The sequence below is a fragment of the Glycine soja genome, chromosome 8, assembly GCF_004193775.1.
Source record: "Glycine soja cultivar W05 chromosome 8, ASM419377v2, whole genome shotgun sequence".
Classification (NCBI taxonomy): Eukaryota; Viridiplantae; Streptophyta; class Magnoliopsida; order Fabales; family Fabaceae; genus Glycine; species Glycine soja.
Window position 1 is genome coordinate 12,231,503 of NC_041009.1, and position 22,534 is coordinate 12,254,036.

Below are 22,534 nucleotides of genomic sequence, written 5' to 3' on the forward strand. Positions count from 1 at the left end.
TATCATATAGAGAGGATTCCACTTTAACTTTGAATAAAAATCTTATCCAAAAATGACTTTACCACTTGGATTTCGGCTTAAGGGGGATGTATAATCTAGGAGTGGCCGTACTCACTCGTAACATATTTTGTGATCGTCACAAATTCTAAAAATTTTGTATGATTCTTCAAAACAATTTTTTTTTGCATATTATGATAATTTTAATTAAAAAAAATGGTAGAAGTTCATTTTTGTCATTTTATAAACATTGACAGTCATATTAAAATTAAATTTTGATTGATTAACAGTATAAAAAAGTTATATTAATTATAATGATTAAAAAAATAAAGTGCTATATGCAAACATAGACAAAACAAGATAAATTTTGTAATAATCACAAGAAATTAAGGTTAAAAGTGGGAGAGTAGAGTATTTGGTACACTAGAGAGACATATCACATACATCACATGGAGGTGTGGGTGACGTGGTAACATGACGTACATGTACACCCCTCTACGCCGGCTCACAAGTCACAACCCATGATTGGTCCTTTGGAATAAAAAAAAAAAGGAAACCTAATCCTAATAAAAACAAACAAAGGAAAATATTAACAAAATAGACACCAATACCAAATCCAACCTCCCCAATGCCCTAACTTGTCCCAATCCACACGTTTTGGCCTCCAACTTGCTCTTCCCTTCCTTGCACCTCTAGAATCTAGATAGATATATTAGATAGTAGTAGGAGCCTAGTAAAATCTATAAAGAAAAAAAAAAGTTTCAACTTGGTACCACTACACCACCTTTTTTTTCTACTTGAAAATTAATAGTGGATCGTACAGATTAATTTAGTACACAATAATATACTATTATTATTTAAAATACGAAGTACTACAAGTTTCCATACAAAGGTTTAAAAAAAATAAAACTGAACTTCCCACCTTTCCCAAGCATGGGTTCAGATTCCAAAAATTTTTTGGTACTGAACAAACTAATTGAATAACTAGAACCAAATAAAACCACATTGCTTAGAATTTAAGATGCAGTAGAAAAAAGTGGCATGGATATCATGTAAGTAAATGTAGGAATGAACAAGTAATTAATTTGATTTGATGTAGAGATAACAAGTGAAGTAAAGAAAGCAAGAAGAAGAAGAAGACAACAAGGGTTATACTAAAATAAAAATACGGTCTTTTTATCGTATTGTATGGATCCATCCACTCATCACTTAATAATTGCTCTTCTCTCTCCATTCTCTAACCACCACCACCACCGGCTTGTGTCCGTCTTTCGTCGTTTCTGAACCATATTAAAAATCATAAATCACAATTCACAACACAAAACAAACCTTCTTCTCTCTCTCTGGGAATTGAACTTAATTAGAATGCCGGCTTGGTGGAATAGAAAGTGGAGCAAGAGCAAGGAGGAGCAGGAGCAGCCGGAGGAGGAGGATGAGGAGGAAGAGCCACGTGCCGCTTTTCAGCTGAATTTCATGAGCGGTGAGCGGGACAAGAACAAGGGTAGGAGTTGTAGTAAGAAGAAGACCAAGAGCTTCGACGACAAGGTCAAAGGGGTTCCGTTACCACTTCCCTCGCATAGTCTCAGCGATCCAGTTCAATCATTTGGATCTGTTTCGGTGTCCGGTGGTTCCAGCGTCAGCTCCTCCACCTCCTACGACGATCATCCAATTTCGCCTCCCAACACCAACAGGTTCTACCCAATCATTCATCGCATAAACTGCACTCGTTCTTTCCTTTTCCTTTCTCTCTCCACTCCCTTTTTCCTTTTTCTTTTTCTTTAAAAAGAAGATAAAATCACCGGTTTTGTGTATATGATTGTTTCTGTTCTTTCTTGTTTGTGACTGAAAATGTACAATTTATTCCTAGTTTGAGGAATCTGTTGATTATAAAATTTGTTAATAGATACAATTATACAAAGTTACTATCTAGCTCCTCCTCTGCCTAATTTCTGCTTTAGATTTCTCAGTTTTTTTTATGAGGGATTTAAATTGTGGTAGATCAAAGTTTTTGAGAAAATGGCCCACCATAATTACAGCTGCAATGATAGGGTTTTTGGTGTGTTGCATTTATCCGCAAATTTCCTGCAATATCAAGGAGTCTGATGAATGGTGACCACGACCATAATTTAAAACCTTGGTCTCAATCCTACAGGAAATTGCAGACAAATGCGGCTGATGTGGTCGCAGCAAAGAGACCTAATACCTTGACCTCGTGAACCGGTTGTGGACTGTTTTTTAAACCTTGGTTTTTAGGAATTGTATTGTAGGGTATGTGACTGTGATACGTGGTTGAGATTATAATATGTAATTCTTAGTGCTGATGGTGTAAGTAACAGAGATAATATGGAGTGTTCAGGGTGCTTTTCCAATCTGGTGCTAAACTAGTCCATGGTATTTGTTTAACATGCAGAGGACGAGAGGAGGTGAGGTTCAATGTGAGGACAAAAAGTCCGGGTCCTGGGTCAAGAGGACCTACCAGTCCTACCTCACCGCTTCATCAAAGGTTGCATGCTTTGAGCCTTGACTCTCCCACGGGGAGTGAGTGTCATCCATTACCTCTTCCACCTGGCTCTCCAACTAGTCCTTCTTCTGTGCTTCCCAACGCTAGAGCAAATGGACATTTGGAAAATGCTACCAGCAATGTGTCCAAATGGAGAAAAGGAAAGCTTCTAGGACGGGGAACATTTGGGCATGTTTATCTGGGATTCAATAGGTAACTATTGTCTAACAAACTATGAAGTTTTTAAAATCTTTTCCTTTGACTTTCAAATCAACAGTAATAGTTCCGCACTTTGTCCTGCAAAGTGCATTTCTTGCTTTATAGGAGCCAAATCCTAAGAACTAAATATTACGGTGGTAATTGTTATTGGAAATAACAAATCTGACATTAAAGAGCAATGATGTTTACATAGTTATTTCATCGTTATTCTTTGAGAACATGTATTCGCCTCAATGTCTATATTCTGGACAGATTACTGAAACCATTTCTATTCTGCTTCCTATGTCTGACAGTGAAAATGGACAAATGTGTGCAATAAAAGAAGTCAAGGTTGTCTTTGATGATCACACATCAAAAGAGTGCCTCAAACAACTTAACCAGGTAATTCTGATATTTCCTAAGAAAATTTATACATGATGCTCTAACACATTATATTGTACTTTTGCAGCTCTTCTTTGCGCTGTTGCATTGGAGTTTGCTTTGATATGTCAAATTATGATTTTTTATAGTCCACAAAGTTATAACATATTCTGTATTTGATTACAGGAGATAAATTTGCTAAATCAGCTTTCACACCCAAATATTGTTCAATACTATGGGAGTGAACTGGTATGCTAGAATATTCAAAGTTTAAATCGTTTTAACCATGTTTATACCTAATATAGCTGTGTGCACACTCAAAAGAGGTATTGAAGAATTTCCATTATCATGTATATAACTAATATATATACATGTTTTCAGGTAGAAGAATCACTTTCTGTATATTTGGAATATGTCTCTGGTGGTTCTATCCATAAATTACTTCAGGAGTATGGTCCATTTAAGGAGCCTGTTATTCAAAATTATACCAGGCAGATTGTCTCTGGACTTGCCTATCTGCATGGAAGAAATACAGTACACAGGTATTTTGATTATTCCTACGCAATCTTTAACATGGAATTTAGGCTTATTTATTCTCTTTCATATTGTTATCGTGGTTTTCTTTTGGCAGGGATATTAAAGGGGCGAACATACTAGTTGATCCTAATGGTGAAATCAAACTGGCAGACTTTGGAATGGCTAAACATGTATGTTCATCGTATCCTGTAAACAACAAATTGCTCCTAGCTCACTTCAGAAGTAAACTACATATATTGTTTCATTAGAAAAATAACTCACAACACAAATGATGTAAATTAGGTGATAGTTGTTACTTAAAAGTATTTCTCTTGCTCATTGTTAAAAGTAGCAATTCTACTGATTCCTAGTAACAGATACATCTCCTCCTCTCTCTTGGATGCACGAGCTCCCTCACACTTTGTGCACTCCCAGTCTCTCACATAGAGCTGGAGAGCTGGCATGGCACACATACGTGACGCGACTATCACACATGAAGGATGCATTCGTCTCCTTCAAACACAAACTCTGTTTCTCTTCAGTGTTATAAATTTTATTTGATTTTACTGCTACAAAGAAAATGTGATCTAGAGAGCTTAAAAAATGATTTGTATTTTGATTGATTTCTCATGCATTGTCTCTGACATTTTATGGTTCTGAACCAGATAAATTCTTCTGCCTCGATGCTTTCATTCAAAGGAAGTCCATACTGGATGGCACCTGAGGTAAATTGTTTTTTCTATTATTCTGCAATATTGAAATTTCTTTTAAAAGTGAGCATATTCTTCCCTCCTCTTCCACTTCTTTCTCACCATAGTTACTGGATAATGATATTCTCTTTTTTAGGTTGTAATGAATACAAATGGCTATAGCCTTCCAGTTGATATATGGAGCTTGGGGTGCACAATTATTGAAATGGCAACATCAAAACCTCCCTGGAATCAGTATGAAGGGGTGAGATATTGGATACCTCAGAACTAGCTTTTACTTGTATAACCCTGTTTGGTGAATATGAATGACCAAAATTGTTTTTATGTTGGACTGAACAGGTAGCTGCCATATTTAAAATTGGGAACAGCAAAGATATGCCTGAAATCCCCGAGCATCTTTCGAATGATGCAAAAAAATTCATCAAGCTATGCTTACAAAGAGACCCATTAGCTCGCCCGACAGCCCAAAAGTTACTAGACCACCCCTTCATTCGAGATCAATCAGCAACAAAAGCTGCAAATGTCAGCATAACCAGAGATGCTTTCCCTTGCATGTTTGATGGAAGCCGGACACCGGTATATATTCTTAGATATATATTTATTTTCTTTGAAAAGTCATGTTCTTACATGCTCGTACCTAACATGCTGCAATTGTCCTGAAGTTTGGATGACTCGAGAAGTTATAAAGTGCTTGATAATATACAATGATGATGTACACACTGGATATCAATAGACTTTGCTATTATCTATATGCCAAATCACTTAACTTTTTCACCATTTTTATCTGTTTGCAGCCTGTGTTAGAGTCCCATTCCAACCGAACAAGCATAACTTCTCTTGATGGAGATTATGCATCAAAGCCAGCTCTTGCAGCACCACGTGCATTAAGGAGTTCAAGGTAAAATATCTACATGTTGTCAGTCTCATGAACGAATTGCATCTATGATATTACTATTTTGGACTCACATTCTTCTGTAATTCCCTTGTTCAGAGATAACACAAGAATCATCACATCTTTACCAGTATCTCCCTCTTCAAGTCCATTGCGAAGGTATGAGCCAATGCATCAGAGCTGTTTTTTTTCTCCTCCTCATCCAGCTTACACCACAATGGGACAAAGTAGTTACACTTTGAATGACAGATCCTCATATCCAATGAGATCAAATGCCACGTTTGCTCTTGATCCTTGGCATGAAACATCTCGATACAGAGCCAATACACCACCTGGTGGATCTCCAAGAATGAGACTCATTTAAGTTAAGATTGTAAATAGCTATAGAACCAAAATATTTCCACATCTCCCCAGTATACCTTGTGGTCTTTCCCTGAGGTTGAACTTCAATTTGGACTCTGAAGCACAAACCATCCAAAATATTCTGCTGGTCCATTCTTTATACAAGAGAACCATATACACGAGAACCAGATGACGGAAAAAATGATTCTGGCCTATGCTCTCGGTGCATTGGATTGGGGAGACCATGTTGCTTGTAACAATTTCTTGATTATTGTAAATGCAATGTGCTTACTGTGTTTGTAGTAACGTTTATGTTGTATAATGATAGTTCATGGCAGAATAAAAAAAAGTAATTTTCATCGCCACTCTTTCCATTTTGAATCAGAAATTCTATTTGAGATTAGATAGGGAAATCTATTAGAGCTGGCCTAGAAGCGAGGGGTTAGGATAGTTTGTACAAGATTTTGTTACCATTATTGTATACCAAAAGAAAGATATTGTACAGGAGCGTGAACAATTTGGCTGATTGCATAATGGAGTCAGAAGTGTTTGGTCACTTTCATATGAAACTTGAGGTAGAATTTGTTTGGGTTGGCCATTGGCGTTGGCTCACATTGGGAGAAAAAAACTGCCACTAACCTTTATGAGTTTGATTTTGTTTCATGTAACTATTGTTCTCTAATGTCATTATATGAAAAATCTCTTGGAAATGGAAAAGTTGATCATGCATCTTAGGGTCATATCCCTCGTTTTTTTCCCTCTCTTTTGCATCACGGTAGTTGTTGACCCAAGTGTCAGGGATAGAACTTTTTTTTTTTTTCCGATCTTATGATTAGATTTTTTAATTTTATTATAGTTAAGCTGTTACTGTTACTTCTGCCATCAGTTCAATGCTTAAGTATGATGTATCTACCAAATTTATGCGAGAGGAAAGAGGGTTTTTTTTTTTTTTTTATGAAAAGAAAGAGGGTTTCAATAAAACCTTCACAATTTAAGAATATTTTAGGTAGAAAAAAACATTATGTTGGATCTTGCTAAGTGTACTAATGACATTAGTTAACGAATGAATGAATAAAAAATTATTAAAAAGATGGTAAGTGATAATATAATTAAAAATATAGGTATTTTGAAGAGAAGTTATGTTTAATTAAAAATATAATTAATCATTTTCTCTAATTTTATTATAATTATATTTAATATACTACTAAATATTAAAAAAATGATAACTTATCTATTTATATGAATTTTACAAAAATAATAATTTTTTATCCGTTTTAAAAAATATTAAATATAAACATCAAAAGTATATAATTTTTAGATAAATCTAGTAGAGATAAATGTCTGCTTCTTATTTCTGTTTTTTGGGTTTTTAGAAAATAGTGTGATTTTAATTTGAACGATGCTTGTTGGTGAAGCAAATGCACAATAGTGGTTTTCTGAATCAGAAATATACTCGGAGAAAGAAACTGAATCGCTTACGCACGCGTTAACATTACCACTTTCTTACTTACAGCACAGCACTTCTGCTAACCTTTCGTCTTCAATTTCCCTTTGGATTTCATTCATTAGGTAATACACACAAATGACAAATCTCTCTATATTTAATTTTAATAATACTTTTTTTATTCTTAATGAAATGAAATCAATTTATATTCTTATTCTAATTATTAATTATTTTGTGGGTTTTTGACGTGTGTGTAATTGATTCAGATGGATTCGAGTTCGGGGCATCAAGAATTCGATTATTTGTTTAAGTTGTTGATGATTGGAGACTCTGGGGTTGGCAAGAGTAGTCTTCTTCTCAGTTTCACCTCCGATGCTTTTGAAGATCTCTCCCCCACTATCGGTCCGTTTTTTTATTTATTAATTACTATTGTTTTCTCCTCTGATTTGTATATTATAGCTATGTGTCTTATTTGATTTGATGATGCTTCCTGCAGGTGTTGATTTTAAGGTCAAATATGTGATGATGGGGGGTAAAAAGCTGAAGCTTGCAATTTGGGATACTGGTATTCACTTTGTTGTTATTCCTTTCATGATAACTTTGCTTATGGATACTGCTGAATGGTAGATATGGCTGGCATTCATGGAGGGTTTTTACATTGTTATGGGTGGCGGCCAATACTATATGTGATTGATTGTGCTTATGCTTCTTGATAATGCAGCTGGTCAGGAGAGATTCAGAACACTGACAAGTTCTTACTACAGAGGGGCACAAGGAATCATCATGGGCAAGTTTCTGTTCTCCATTTTTTGACTTTCCATCCTTCCCCAATTGTACATTTATTGGATTAGGTGAAATGCCTTGAATGACAACCTGGACTAGAATGTATTCAATGGATAGAATACTATTTAGTGTTCACAGGCACTGCTTATGGTGAATTCCTGTAAATTGAAATCTTTCCCATTTGTTTCAGTTAAAGAACAGTAAGATGTAGATTATGCATCACCATAGTGGTCTTCTTTGACATTTTTACTTGCATTGAAATAAAACTTGGAATCAATACTCGTTTACTTAAATTTGGATTTTAGCATTTTATTTAAGGACAATAAGCTATTTGGCTTTCTTAACATATTACCTTACTCGGGGGTAATCTAGTTTGTTCCGTTATATGCATTGAGCTAGTTAGTTCCTTGCTGAGAGGAGTTAACAGTAAAACTTTCCCATGTTAGGTTATGGAATTGCATGCTTATTCCATCCATCATTAAATTTTTTTCATTGCCTTGCTTAATCATAGCATGTGGTTACTTGCACCTTAATTCTTATCTTACCTCTAATTTGCTGACCTCTTCTGTGAAACATGTGGTGACCTGATGATTCTGATTCTTAGCGTACTGTATCTATATCTACTCTAATCAAATCCAATTTTTATTGCTTTATTGTGAGAGTTGAATACCTTTCATGTTGCTTGGGAAAATTTTGACTTGAGAGCTGGTATGAATATTAGTGTGTAAATCCTGGAATCAGTTGGTTTGTTAGTGATTCTCTGTCATCTAGTTGATCTGTGGTAATCCAAACTGGAATTTTCTCTCTTATTGGTTGGATTCACCACAAAATGGCTGCAATATCTGTATTAGGTGCAATGTGTTTAATGGTCTTTGGAAACCAGGAGGTGGCCCTTCCAAGTTAGTGTAGTGGTGAAATTTGACTTTGGATTAGCTGCTAATGTTGTTCCTCTAACTAATGCAGTTTATGATGTAACCCGGCGAGATACATTTACAAATCTTTCTGAAATATGGGCAAAGGAAATAGACCTTTATTCAACTAATCAAGATTGCATCAAGATGCTTGTTGGAAACAAACTAGACAAGGTATCTTTGTTTAAGAAGTTTACAATCATATGCTCCCATTATATAGTGTAGGATGTGTTCATTCTTGAGTTGTTCAAAATCTATATAATTCCAGTGTAAGTTTTCTTCCTTGGGACCTTGTATTCCAAATCAATTCAAATATTTAGGAAATTTTTACACAGAATATACTAGCAAATATCTTTCAACCAATTTATGTTTCATCTATAAAATATCTTTGAAGCAAATTTTGTTCTTTTCATTTTAGAGGTTTGCTGCAAGGGTGGGGGTGACATCCTTTGCTGCTGTGTTATGTTTATTGGAGTTATGGTGTTTTATGATGGGTTGTTAATACTCGAGTTTTAATCAAAATATTCCTCCTTCCATCTGTTATGGAACTCCATTTTGGCTGCTCAGCTATACAATTCTAGCTTCAACAATAGCAAGTGTCTAGTCAGCTACATGTCCCATTTGTTTCTTGTTCTATTTTCTTCATCATATCATAGCATGTTACTGAATTATTTTTTCTTGCATTCCATTAGGGCTTGGACATGCATAATGGTGATATGTGTTTTTCAGGACGGTGATAGAGTTGTGACAAAGAAAGAGGGAATAGACTTTGCCAGGGAATACGGTTGCCTATTTATTGAATGCAGTGCTAAAACTCGAGTTAATGTTCAGCAATGCTTTGAAGAGCTTGTTTTGAAGGTATGTGAAGCAACACGTACCCATTTCCTAACACTTGGGCAGTAATTGCTGTGCTTCATACAATTCATTATGCATGTAATAAGGTTACTATCATAGTGATATTTAAAAGGCAATGGTAATTTTTTTTTTTCATACTCTTTCTGTGTGTGTGCATCTGTATGGTTTGAAACACAAAAATGTTTGATTTAGAAAATTAACCTCTGCAGTCACATGAAAGGAGTTTTTTCACAAGTTAAATGGTTGACGATATATAAGATATAATAGACAGAAGTTGAGAACTAAAGAAAATTTAGTTTAGGGGGCACATTGAAATGGATTGCATTTTTTGAATTGTGATGACCATGGTATTGCTTTGTTTGTTTTTCCTTTGGGTGTGTGCAGATTCTGGATACACCTAGCCTCATAGCCGAGGGCTCAAAGGGTGTTAAAAAGAACATTTTCAAGGACAGGCCACCCCAGTCTGATGCATCCGCAAGTAGTTGTTGCTGATTTGAAGAAGTTATTTCGCTCCAAAACCTGGATTTTAAGAATTGGATCTCCAAGAGAATGGAGCTTCATCCATTTTCTGAACCTGAACATAATTTGCTTGTTGTTTAGCATCAGAGAAAGCCATTTTATTTTTTATTTTCAGGTTTCTGTTTTGTCTTGAATATTCGATGTAACATAATGTTGATGGTTGGTTGTCTAATTTTTTTTTTACCTTTTGGGTTTCTTGTTTGTCTGAGTTACATTTAATTTTATATGTAGACGTTCATTTTTTTAAAAAAAATCATGGATAGTTGGATACCATCTGATACAAAGGGATAAAAAAAATTGACTGCTAAAGGGATCGAATTTAAAAATTAACTAATTCAAGTAATTTATTCTCCAAATACTTTTCACTAATAATTTTCTCAAATAAAACGCGTAATATGTGATTTTAATTGCAAGTTTAATGATAAATGAATCGATAAATATTTGATAAATTAAATATTAAGATTTTTTAAAATAGTTACAAATAAATGTCAATTATATACATTATACCTCTCCATAATTAAAGATTCTTTGACTTGGATTTAGCCCCCCCCCCCCACCCCCCACACACACACAGATAAATTAAAGTAAATGATATTTTGGAAATATAGGAGCTAATACAGGGTTTCTAAAATTTTAAGGACTAAAATGAATGACTAACTCGTATAATTAATCTGGGAGAATGCGCTCCATTTAGGCTGTTACTTTTGAGTTTCAGAGTAGTGTAGGGATCTTAAGCTTTAATTTCCATGTAACTTTTCGCTTACGAAAACTTGGCAATGGATTATTATTATGGGATCGGAAGCAGGGGAAGCACACCATACTATCTCAATATTGTGAAGCACTTATAATAGATTGAGTATCAAGCAAATTCATGCCAAGAATTAGGAACTTTAGTTTGAAACAAATGTAAAAGTTAAGAACTTACTGAAACAGTTAAGAACCTAATGACAACCTCGCATTGCTCTTTAGTTCGGGACCACATTATCAAGCATCCTGTGAGAAATGATCGCCCAGTCCACTAACATTGGACCCCTTTTCCTTAAAATTCCAAAAGTAAGAACAGGACTTAAATCTTCACCATATTACTCCCATTAACTCGTTAGGTCAGGCACCTTCCTTGTCTTAGCCTAGGTCCTTGAGAATTTAGCATGAACAGTTGCTTATTTGGAATCATAATAGATAACATATATTCACTAAATGACTTTAGTGACCTCAAGATTTTTAAAGTCATTATAGGAGTTCATTTTCCATTCAAGTTATCAGATTCACAATACTTTCCTGTATGTAAGCGGTATGTGACCTTTTGAAGTATTGATAGTAGAGGTAAGTATAGTGGTAACGTTTTGATACACTACTAATAATTACATAGTGAAGTTACTTTCATATTTGGAGAGGTTACCAGTACCAGTGTCAGTTTATAGTAAATACTATCTAATATAACAGGATATAGGAACTAGGAAGTTCTACAGAAAGTGAAGACACCCCCTTCCTTCAAACCGAAGAGCCTAACAACCCCATTCTGAGCCAAGAGTGTGTAGCACCTAGACCTAACGCCCTAAACCAACTAGCTTGTCATTCAAATCAAGCTCGCACACCCAATGCCTCAGGTGAATGTTCCATTACATCCAACAATAAGAACACCTTTTGATTGACCTTGAGGTCCTCATTCCTTGCCTGCGTCATGAATGCATAGTTCACTAAATGTATGCAATGGTGTCTATCCTTTTTGCCCTCGGTTCTCCCAACTTGTACATGAACCCAATGCATGCTTGTCTATGGATTTGTAGAGAATTGAAGGGAACCAATTTGCAAAGTACCACGAATTGGTATGAAGTACCAATTCACAGTGTCAATGAGTTTCCATGGTTTTCACTCATCAACCTTGCAGCTTCCTTCGGGTCACATTCTAAGTGTCAATGAATTTATTCTCATATTCCGTGGTTGAATCATCTGACTGATGCTGTAATAGGGTACACATGCCTAACTGCCTTTTAAGGTTATTGAAAGCTACAAAGACTTGGCATTCTCAGAATATGCAAGGGTAGGAAGAGCATTGACCTTATATGAAGTTGGTGACAGAGAAGAAGCAATTGCAGAGATGGAAGACGTTTCAATATCTCTAAAAGGGTATCCAGGTATATTCATAGATAGAATTTTTGCACTCCATGATCATGCTGCAAAAGGAAAACTCACTTTTATCTAATTCTACATTTTCCCCCCCAAGCAGAAATACATGCAGCTCTTGCAGCAGCCTTATATGCAGATAAGCATGCCGCTTTGCTTGCTGAAAACCAGTTTGCCATTGCAACTCTTCTTGATCCCCATTTTACAGACCTTTCATATGTTAGAGACACAAAGCACCGGCCTCCAAGTTTGATCAGTTCACTGCAGCACTTCATCACACTATCTTAAGACCTCACAGGATATCTATACGTTTTGTTTAAGCCATACTAAGCAGTGCCAGCTATATGATGCATAAAATATATACTCGCTAAGAGCAAGTGTATCTTACGTAATAACAACAATTGACTCGAAAGTCCGAATATCGGACGCTAGAAACTAATTGTGTTCTCAAATAATCTAAATCGTATAAATTAAATAATTTCAAGTTTTTGTCTTGAGTTAAAAATTGTTTGTGTTTGTGTTTAGAAAATAAACTAAAGACAGACAACAATTTCAAATAAAAAATATGTGAATTAAAGTGACTCGAATTATGATTTCATGTATACCATTTTTCTCCTAATTTCTATTTTAATTAAGAATTCTTAATTATCAATTAATTGATTAATACCTCTTATTTTAATTATCAGTCTATGATCAAGGTATGAGAATATCCTTCCTCCTAAATCAATCATGCATTGATCATTTTATAGGAACCAAAAGCCAATAAATATTTTTTTAGGGACCATATCCTATGTGTTTTTAAAATAATCATATTGTCGTATTCGATCATAGGGTAAAGCCCTCCTCCGAGTTACCATTCCAAAATTTGAATCCTTGACATTTCAAGTTCATTGAAGTCAGATTATTTCTATTGTGAGATGAAGGCTGTCTGAATGCTAACTAGATATGCAGAAGAAAAAAAATAAGGAAACAGGTAAAAGGGGTTGTCTTTCTTGTTCTTAATAAATAAATAAAAGTAAATAATACGTGCACCCACGAACACTCTACTTGCAGAAGTGTGACACCATAGTGTTGCGGATAACAGTCTCAACAAAAACTTATTAAGGGAGGAGAAATACATACAACTCTGCACTTTACAAAATACAAATAATGGACAAAAGAAGATATGTAGTTGTTGTGAACATCCTCATATTTGTCTAATAAAAATTGACAATACTCTATAGTTTATACAAATTGCTCAAAATGGTTGTTTGCACTTTGTACACAACTGTCTGTAGAAATTAAAAACAACCCAATTTTAATGGAAAAAAAAATGACAAGTGAAAGAAAAAAAAAAGGAGTGAAGAGCAGGAAAATTTGACACAATGTTAATACATGTCCAACATTTGAGAAATTATTAAATGGTTATGGACCATCACCTGTCCAGAACCATCTAATCTTCACGCAAAAAATTGGGATTTTCAATTTACAAAAAATAATTAATAACAATCAATTGATGGGAGATTGATTGGGACCATGAAATAATTTCTCTCTACCTTTGGACAGTTTTTATATAACTATAATATGATAGCATGATGTTGCTTTATGAAAAGGGAATTGATAATAAAAAAAACCAACATCATGTAAATCATCTCCTTCTTGGCTCATTTGAAACTCATCTTAAAACATCCGTTCCATTCAAAGATGAAGAGTAAGATGAAATAATCTGCACACTATTATCAGTTGTCTGGATATTGAAGTCTGTAACAGTATAAATGCCATCATTCCTACTTAAAGAAGAAACGGAAGATGAGGCTGCAAAAGTGGTTGCAGCAACAGTATAACTCTGTTTTGTAGCAAATGCTAAATGGTGAGTCTCTATTGACATAGTGACGATTTAGGTGTCAGATGCCTTGCTAGGGTCAATGGATATGCTATTCAAGTTACTCAAATAAAATTTCTGTAAAATCTTAGAAATAACTACCAACAAAAGGGATGAAAATAAAGTAGCTCCTTGCACTATAAACCTAAAATATTGACAGGAAGGACTATGCTGATTACATTCTGTCTCCCAGTGATAATGAGCGGCCAAAACATTAGTCCTATCCAGTGTTATCAATGGTGGATGGCAGAATATGGTGGAAGGCCAAAACTCTGACATATAAACCATTGCAGCCTATAGCACTGCCATAGCGGGCCTCCCATCACAAATTGCCTATCGCAGTTGACAAAAAACCCACCATGCCATTCCGCCATGGCGGTCATAGCGCCACCATTTAACAACACCGGTTCTTCTATCAATTTCACAGGAGGAGATTTCTAACTGAACTTGGTCACCCAATCCAACAAAGAAGTTACCAAACCACAGTATGACCTGGATTGTAGAAGAAGCTCCTCAATATCTGAACCGCTGCCTAATACTCTCAATTCTATGTGGACGAGGTCGAGCAGGAACTGTCGAATCAGTTTCATTCAAGTCAAACTTGCCACTGTTATCAACACTTACATTGCCATATATTGGGACAATTCCTTCTTCAGGGACATCTCCTTTACAAACCGGACATTCCCTGACATCTGAATAAGCATACGACAACTTATGAAAGCATGGCCAGCAAAACAAGTGACCACAACAGGTCAAAACCGGATCTCTTGCCCTGTCCAAGCATACATTACAATGAAACAAATTTGTTGCAAAACCCTCACCCTGACTGGTTTCCACACCCAATGCTTTAGCAACCAAATAGCTAGCCTTCCTTTTACACGTTCTCCCATCTCCCACCATCTCTCCTCCAACATCAATACCACCAAACTCTTGATGCAACCTTTCTTCTTCGGCTGGTAGATCAGCTACTGTTCCCAATTCTCCTGCATAGTTAGTTACCTGAATTGGAGCATGACTCGGTCGCTGCCTCTGACGCTGCCTAGCCCTGAAAACTACTGCTTCTAGGCATCTAATACGCTCTTCTATTTGGCCCAAATGCTCCATCACAAACTTCAATTCTATGCACAGGTTTGTCCCCTCAACATCTCATTTCAAATGTTCCATCCCCTAACAAATAAAACCAAATTAACGTTTCATACATCATACACAACAAATGAATGATTACCAAATCATAAACAAGATCACCACCAGGCCCACATCATGATTCTTGCATATATAGGGCACAATGGAATTGAGGGTCACCATTCACCCACATTTACTCAAGCCAATCAAACATTTCATACCCAAAATTTGTATTGCAACAAGCATTCTTGATGTGCTTTTACTTTGCAATGATAATTTTAGAAAACGTAATGATCAATGTAGATTCATTTTCTCCTTTATCTCATTTTCTTTGTATCTCTATTTTTTATTTTTCATCACATCACATTACATCATTTATCACATCTATCACTTTTCTCTCTATTTTATCTTTCTATTTCTCTCTTCCATCCGCTCATACACCCTAAAATGAGCGTCCGTTATTCTTTTCCCTTTTAGAACAATTCCCGGAAATTCAGCCATTCAAGGAAAAAAAACAGAAAAACAAGATGTAAAGAAAACATGATTGATGAAAACCCCATTAGAGTAAAACACACAAAACAATAGATGATTGAAAAAAAAAACTTGATTCGAGAAGAGAGCAAAAGAACTACCTAAATACTGTTGATAAATGTTCTTCTGGGGCAATGACAAATTGGGGAGCTTGTTCTTATTTTGACCGAGAGAGAGAGAAATATTTTGGGAGAGATTGATTATCAGGTAATGAATGGGGCTTTGAATTCAAAAAGTGTGTTTCATGAAAGCAAAAAAGTTATGTTCTTTGGTCTTTGCGGAACATCACAGGAATGGAACGGTTTTTCAGAACATACAGAGGATTTCTTTTTTTTTTTCCTCCAGTGTTTTTTACCCGTCTCGTTCCACCAACGGTGTCTGGTTTAAAAGGACGTTTGACTAGATCGGCTTAACAAATTAGACTTGGTGTGTGTTTGGTTTTCAGGTTTGGAACCACTAAATTTGAGTTTAGAACTCATCAAACTTGACTATTGCTTTCATCGAAGTGTTTGACACTTCCATATTAACATGATTTAATGGAGTAAACTTGATTGATATTATATTGAGTAATTTTTTGTATTGGATTAAAAAATTATATTAAACTTTAATTCTAATTTAATTTTATGATAAAAATATTTAAACATAAATTTCATCTAAATACTTATTTAATGTCTTCTATTCTCACATGAAAAAAATTATGTCAAAAATCGTGACTCACAAACCTAAAACAAACATATTTTATTTTAAAATATTTATTATTAATTTTTTAATTAATCTATGATTAAAACATTTTCTCACTCTTCAACTATGCAATGCAATAGTAATTGTCAATTTTTTCAAACTTGAATTTCAATCATTTTGAACACTCATTTTACAAATCACATTGTACTTTTGCAACAACTTCTCATTTTCTCTCCAAATGTTGATCTTTTAATTTTACAATATTTTTCAATAACTTTCATAGTACACCTTCTCCATAAAAAATACCTTTATAGTCACCATCATAATTGTCCCTCCTATCACTATTTTTATCAATTATCGCAATCATCATAGTCAATTGTCATCACTTTATCATCATAATCTTTATTATCATCACTATCACCACAATAATCATTGTTACAACTATCATTATGATTGTTGTCACCATCATCATCATTATTAATAATCACCACCATCGTCGTCAATCGCCACCACCTCCACTGTCATGGTTGTTAGAGGCAGCAACGATAACAACAACAACGACGATGACGGTCATGGTGATCATGGTAATGGTGATGGATTAAAGATAATTAAGATATTTTATGACGTGATTTGTTTGATAAGTCTTTTAAAGATTTAATAATTATATTAGATTTTAATTTAAATTTTTAAATATTTTAATCTCAACCATCTATTATTCTTAATAATGATCTAATAGTCATTATTAATTTATTCTTATATTGTCATATAAGAAAGTATTCTCACACAAGTGATGAAGCACAAGTGATAGGATATAAATGGTTAATGTGCTAAAATTAAATTAAATTAAATCGTTTAAATATTACACCAATGTGATCCTTGACGAAAATAATTCTTAATTTAAAAGTATTAGATGGTTAACATATATTAATAAGTGAAACTTCCATTAAAAATTTGTCCTAACCAACCTATGCATAACAAAATAAATGTGATTCCACCAACCACATCCCCACAAAATTGCAATATATGAAAACCCTCCCCTGCGACCAAAACCTCTCAAACCAGAATAAATGTGCTTCCACTCAAAAACCTTCAACCAACCAATGCCTATCCCCAAAACATGTTCCAGATGGCCATATACATTGTTGAAATCTGTAGTACGAACCCATGCAGCTTCAGAGTTTAAATCCAGTTCCAAATCAAATGAGATAACTCAATATAATCCATCCCATGCAAGCAAGCCCCAGGTTGGCTACTCCACTGCACAAAAGAATATTTAAAATGTTTCCCAAATTTTTTTTTTCCAAGCCCAAGAATAGAATAGAACTTCCTGTAGAATGGAGTGAAAATCAAACATTTTTTGCCTAAAAATAAAAGCACTCCTTCTATTCCAAAGTGTCCATGTTGTAGCACACCAGATCGTGACCCATAAATCTTTTTGCCCAACCTAATAAGCCCCCTGATGGTGCTGTCGGAAGTGATCAGAAGGCCTCTCAGGTAGTACATATCAACACCAATTCATTTGTAACACTGATGCAAAAAAGGTATAACTCTCGAACTTGAAAAAAAAAAACGTGAGCCAAAGTTTCCTCATGCTCCTGGCATGATGGACACAAAGAATCCAAAATAGCATGTTGAATCAGCCTCTTCTTCAAATTATACTTTGATGGCAACCTATCCAATAAAAGCTTCCACACGAAACATTGTAATTTTGCTAGTAATGTAAGATTTTAAGTACTGGGAAATGACTCATCGCTTTGCCCACCATAATACAAGTCAAATAGAGTAGCATAAACAATATATTTACTATGAAGTTCTCTTCTTTTCCTTTCCTCTTTTTCTTGATTTTAGGATTCCATTCATGTTTAGTTAAATCTCTTTTTACTAATGGTATAATTGGTTAATAATAATGTTTGAACCTTGATTGATTTATATATTCTACGAACATTTTCTCTTATTTTTAGTATCAATTACAATGCTTAATGTTTTTATATGCTTGATCACCTTTCAAATGTTGTGCTGGCTCATTTTTATGATACTAATAATGAGATATAAGTAGTATGCTTGCTGCGTTTGGTAACATAATGAAGTTAATCCAGGGAAAAACAACTTTGGGCAATTGCTTCTTGCACTCCATTTTTTGTTTCCTACACTTTCAAATGTTTTAAAATTCTAATATTACCCGCCTTTATTATGGAATGATCATTCTGAAAGTATATAAGTATTTTAGAATACCTAGTATAGGTATTCCACGTTAATTGTTTTGGAATATGATTTTTATAAAAATGGAATGAAAGGAAAAAGAAATATGTGCATAAAATGAAACAACTATCCCAAATAATAAAAATTGATATGTAATATACGGTAAATTGTAATGCAGGAAGCACAAGTGGGACATTTCCATCTATGTCGAATCAATCCCCCTTTGTCAATTTGATTTGCCAAACAAGATAAGAGCATATTTGACTCCTTTCTCACTTGTTATAAAAATTGTTTTCTAAAATAATTTACATCACTCAATAATGAAGTTTTCATTCAAAATTTATTAAGTTTTAAATATGGTTTTAAAAAAAAGTGTTTCAAATACAAAAAACAAAAACAATAGAAAAATGTTTTCTCATCTTTTTTTTCTGTTTTCTGTGTATACTCTATTCAAGTACTCATGAAACAAACTTTAGAAAATAGAAATGTGTTAAAAGAAACAATTACTTTCAAAATGTTTTAAAGGGCCAAACAAGTTTTAAAAAAAATAGAAATTTTGTTTTTGAAAACAGTAAACAAACAATGCCTAAGTCTCCTCCATTAATCATTTTCTCTTGGCTTGTGACTTTCCCCACTCTGCCTCTCACTACCAAGTTGAACTCCATGTTTGATGTTCTTTAGCTGACTCTTGTAACTAGTAAGGGTAATATTGAGCATCCCTGCTTCCTTACAAGGAAGATTATGTAATTTTGTGTTAATTGGAATTGAGACATGCGGTTGAGAATTTGGTACAAACTTTCACTTTTTCTATGAGCGAGTTTGAATCCCCCTGATACATTTTTTATACTATCAAAGATTGAATTTGGAATTAACAACTAAATATATTTCATTTTTTATACTAATTGAATTTTATATTTTCATTTTTAAAAAAATGTATTTATCAACGAATTATGCATTAAGTACAAAAATGATTATTGACCTCCTTTTTATCTTAAAGTTGAAGGTGACACTTATATACAGTTGTTCCGAAAAGCGAATTATTTAGCATCTTTATAATTAATAATTTTCTGAACAAATTATACAAAGACACTCTGTGAATTTCTTTCAAAATTCACGTTATTTCTGTCTTTTTAACTTTATAGCAACGGTTGTAGGAAGTACGTGTTATAGGTCTGGTTAGATAAATTTCTCAAGAAATAATATTACAGACAAAGATAAGAAAAAAAATATCTAAGTTAAAAATCAACTTCTGAAGAAATTAATGTTTATGGAGAAGTTATTTGATTTTTTCTTATTATTTTGTACTCCTATGCATTCTTATGAAAAAAATTATTTTGTGTCCTAAATATAAAAAAAATAATGTCAGTATAATATATTTTAAAGAAGTAAAAAGAATAACTGTAATGAAAAAAAAAGAATATCTAATGAATTTGAAGAAAACAAATTGTTGAATGTAATTTATTCTTTCTTCTTCTAACAGAGATGTAATTATAAGTGTTACTAGTAATTGGTAAATGGCACTTAACTCCTTTTCTTTATACTGTGATAGATGCTAGCTATATTAATGCTCTGGTGGTACTGAAATTGTAGTTTTACACGGCCCTCATTCCTCCACAGGGACAGAATCCACATTCACTTTTTACAAAAGAAAAGGTCGATATATAGCTGTCTCGAACTTGCTTAAGATATGTTTCTGCAACTACATAATGGAATTTTGATTAATATAACCTAAGATGAAAAATCAAAATAGTGATATATATCGCTTTGGATTCATGCATGGTACCCACACAAGTCCATTTGTCATTGAGAGCATCAAGTGACACAAGACTGGTTGTGGCTACTTGCTGCCTATAAGGAAACTTCCTGGTTACCTTTAAAGCATCTTATATACCCAAGCATTCACTTCAGTATTTAAAATTACATAAAAAAAGAAAAAAGTAACTCTTAGTGGTATATATTTATATTTATTTCTTAAACTATTTTTATTTTTTAAATGTTATTTTTACAATATTTGTAGGTAATTAATATTAATATCAATTTGGTTCATTATGTTTTCATATTTTTCTGGTTTGGTCATTTGGGTTTTAAAAGTTTCATTTTGATGGTAAATGAATCTAAAATGATCATATCATTCATTAAATGATGATGAAATGTTAATTTTATTATTAATTATGTTTTCTTGACGATTTATTTTCTGATAATTTAATGCATGTTTGAATTGTCGGTCCCAACATATGTTTACATCAACCTCTATTTTAGAGAAGCATCACATTTCTTGTTTTTGCGGTGAATGTGTGTTTTTGATGTCATTACACCTCAACCGGCAAAACAAACATATTCTTAAAACTTCAAAAAAAATTGTTTGTCTAAATTATTTAATAGGTACCAAACAATTTGATTGAATACTTTAGGCAAACAGTTTTAAAACCCTAAATTATTTCATACATATTAAATGCTTTAGGCAAACAGTTTTTCTTTTTTGTGATTTTGAATCTTCAAAAAGATGAACAGTCTAAAAATATACTAAATTAATGTCAAAATATTATTTAATAGATGTGGAATGATCATTTTGAATTCATTTACAAATTTAAAGACTAAAATAAAAATTTTAAAATATAGAAAAAATGAGAAAACTGAATGGATCAAAATAATATTTTAATCTATTATTTATAACACTTTCTATAATATTTTTATATATTATTACAATCAAATCATTTATGTTTTCGTAACCTTCTCTCTTCTTATTAGAGATTATTCATAAAAAGGAATATTACTTTTCTTTTTTCTCGAATATCTTTTCATGATGTGAACACATAGATATTTTTCTTGCACGTAAAATTTGATATTAAAATTAAAGCAGCTACATCAATAAGTGTGTCGGTCACAAAATATTACTAATTAAATTAAATAATCCCTATCAGTGTTAATTATTTTCGTTTATATAAATTAATATTCAGTCCAATAATGTGCACTATTTGTTATCTCATTTAATACTTTCATCCTCAGAACAAACGTACAACACCGCGAATGTAAATGTAACCTACGGAAAGCCGAACCTTATGATTGTAATTGTAGCTGTCTCTTCAGCCACAAAATCATAACCCTTGAGATTTTTAATTTTGATATAAATTGTCTCCATAAAAAAATTGATATAAATTATCTTTAAAAAAAGTTTGCCATAGATTATTAATGAAAAAAAAATTATGCGTAAAAAGTTTTATACAATCATTCACTTATAATTTATCATATATAATAAATTTATTATTTTTTAATATAATTATGTTAAATTAATTTAAATAATAATTTGTGACGAAGTTATTGTTATCATGTTCTCTAAAAGAATGAGTGTATATTGATTATTTTATTTTTTTATAAATATATTTTTTTAATTTTTTTTAACAAATAAATAAAAAAGAATTTCTAAAAAGTTAAATTAAATAAAAATATAAACTAAATTATATATAAAATTATACATATAACATAAATATATATATATATATATATATATATATATATATATATATATATATATATTGAAGAGAGTTAGCATCATAAGCTATATATAAGAAAAAACTTTCTCAAATACATTTTATATTATTGTATAAAATTTATTAAAAATTATAAAGGTACTATTATAATTTATTAAATAAGAAGCGTGATCTAAAAAAAATAGAAAATTTTAAATTATTTTAGTCAAAAGTAGAACTGTTCAAAAGAGTTTATTGCTTGCATTTATCTTTTTAATTATTATAATGATATTATGTACTTATTTGTATATTAAAATATTGAAAAGACCATAAATATGTACAAGTAAATTCTTATCGGTTACTTCAATCCACCAATTTTTTGATAACCCAAAAAGAAAAATTTTAACTATTTTTATATCCGTGAGAATCAAAAATACTTTGAGAAGATTTATAATAACTACGTTGTAATCTCCTCACTCAAGTGAGCTACTTGATTATTTT

At 32.9% G+C, this 22,534-nt stretch overlaps 4 protein-coding genes across 5 annotated transcripts; 3 read left to right on the plus strand and 1 right to left on the minus strand.

Annotated features, from left to right (window-relative positions):
• The first annotated feature begins 1,178 nt into the window (after nucleotides 1-1,178).
• LOC114422014 (mitogen-activated protein kinase kinase kinase 3-like) lies at nucleotides 1,179-6,098 on the plus strand. Of its 2 annotated transcripts, XM_028388184.1 has the most exons (12): nucleotides 1,179-1,688; nucleotides 2,408-2,710; nucleotides 3,010-3,097; nucleotides 3,263-3,325; nucleotides 3,458-3,618; nucleotides 3,708-3,783; nucleotides 4,258-4,317; nucleotides 4,439-4,546; nucleotides 4,642-4,878; nucleotides 5,097-5,200; nucleotides 5,294-5,353; nucleotides 5,444-6,098. In XM_028388184.1, the coding sequence occupies exons 1-12, from the start codon at nucleotides 1,363-1,365 to the stop codon at nucleotides 5,556-5,558; spliced, it is 1,701 nt and encodes a 566-aa protein (XP_028243985.1). In that variant the 5' UTR covers nucleotides 1,179-1,362; the 3' UTR covers nucleotides 5,559-6,098. The 2 variants fall into 2 exon arrangements, with proteins under 2 accessions (XP_028243985.1, XP_028243984.1); XM_028388183.1 differs by having other exon boundaries at nucleotides 1,180-1,688; nucleotides 5,294-6,098.
• Nucleotides 6,099-6,926: 828 nt separating this feature from the next.
• Nucleotides 6,927-10,243, plus strand: LOC114422908 (ras-related protein RABC1-like). Its single transcript, XM_028389469.1, has 7 exons — nucleotides 6,927-7,105; nucleotides 7,247-7,382; nucleotides 7,477-7,545; nucleotides 7,702-7,767; nucleotides 8,727-8,848; nucleotides 9,404-9,532; nucleotides 9,914-10,243. Exons 2-7 carry the CDS (start codon nucleotides 7,247-7,249, stop codon nucleotides 10,019-10,021), a joined length of 630 nt encoding a protein of 209 aa, XP_028245270.1. The 5' UTR covers nucleotides 6,927-7,105; the 3' UTR covers nucleotides 10,022-10,243.
• A 1,795-nt stretch (nucleotides 10,244-12,038) lies between these two features.
• LOC114421194 lies at nucleotides 12,039-12,522 on the plus strand (the record flags this gene model as incomplete). Its single annotated transcript, XM_028387029.1, has 2 exons — nucleotides 12,039-12,183; nucleotides 12,276-12,522. Coding segments are annotated over 2 exons (330 nt in total), but the record flags the coding sequence as incomplete, so codon positions are not given.
• A 1,387-nt stretch (nucleotides 12,523-13,909) lies between these two features.
• On the minus strand, nucleotides 13,910-16,124 carry LOC114424083 (E3 ubiquitin-protein ligase RMA1-like). Its single transcript, XM_028390950.1, has 2 exons — nucleotides 15,788-16,124; nucleotides 13,910-15,200 (listed from the first exon to the last, which is right to left on the minus strand). Exon 2 carries the CDS (start codon nucleotides 15,135-15,137, stop codon nucleotides 14,547-14,549), a length of 591 nt encoding a protein of 196 aa, XP_028246751.1. The 5' UTR covers nucleotides 15,138-15,200; nucleotides 15,788-16,124; the 3' UTR covers nucleotides 13,910-14,546.
• Between the last annotated feature and the right edge of the window lie 6,410 nt (nucleotides 16,125-22,534).

Bases quoted from the DNA above. Each gene is read 5' to 3' on its own strand.
- LOC114424083 (XM_028390950.1), bottom strand. From the start codon at position 15,137: ATGGAGCATTTGGGCCAAATAGAAGAGCGTATTAGATGCCTAGAAGCA.
- LOC114422908 (XM_028389469.1), top strand. From the start codon at position 7,247: ATGGATTCGAGTTCGGGGCATCAAGAATTCGATTATTTGTTTAAGTTG. The intron at 7,546-7,701 runs GTATTCACTTTG...TTGATAATGCAG, and splicing joins GCTTGCAATTTGGGATACTG to CTGGTCAGGAGAGATTCAGA. The intron at 7,768-8,726 runs GCAAGTTTCTGT...TAACTAATGCAG, and splicing joins GGCACAAGGAATCATCATGG to TTTATGATGTAACCCGGCGA.
- LOC114422014 (XM_028388183.1), top strand. From the start codon at position 1,363: ATGCCGGCTTGGTGGAATAGAAAGTGGAGCAAGAGCAAGGAGGAGCAG. The intron at 4,547-4,641 runs GTGAGATATTGG...TGGACTGAACAG, and splicing joins CCTGGAATCAGTATGAAGGG to GTAGCTGCCATATTTAAAAT. The intron at 5,201-5,293 runs GTAAAATATCTA...TCCCTTGTTCAG, and splicing joins CGTGCATTAAGGAGTTCAAG to AGATAACACAAGAATCATCA.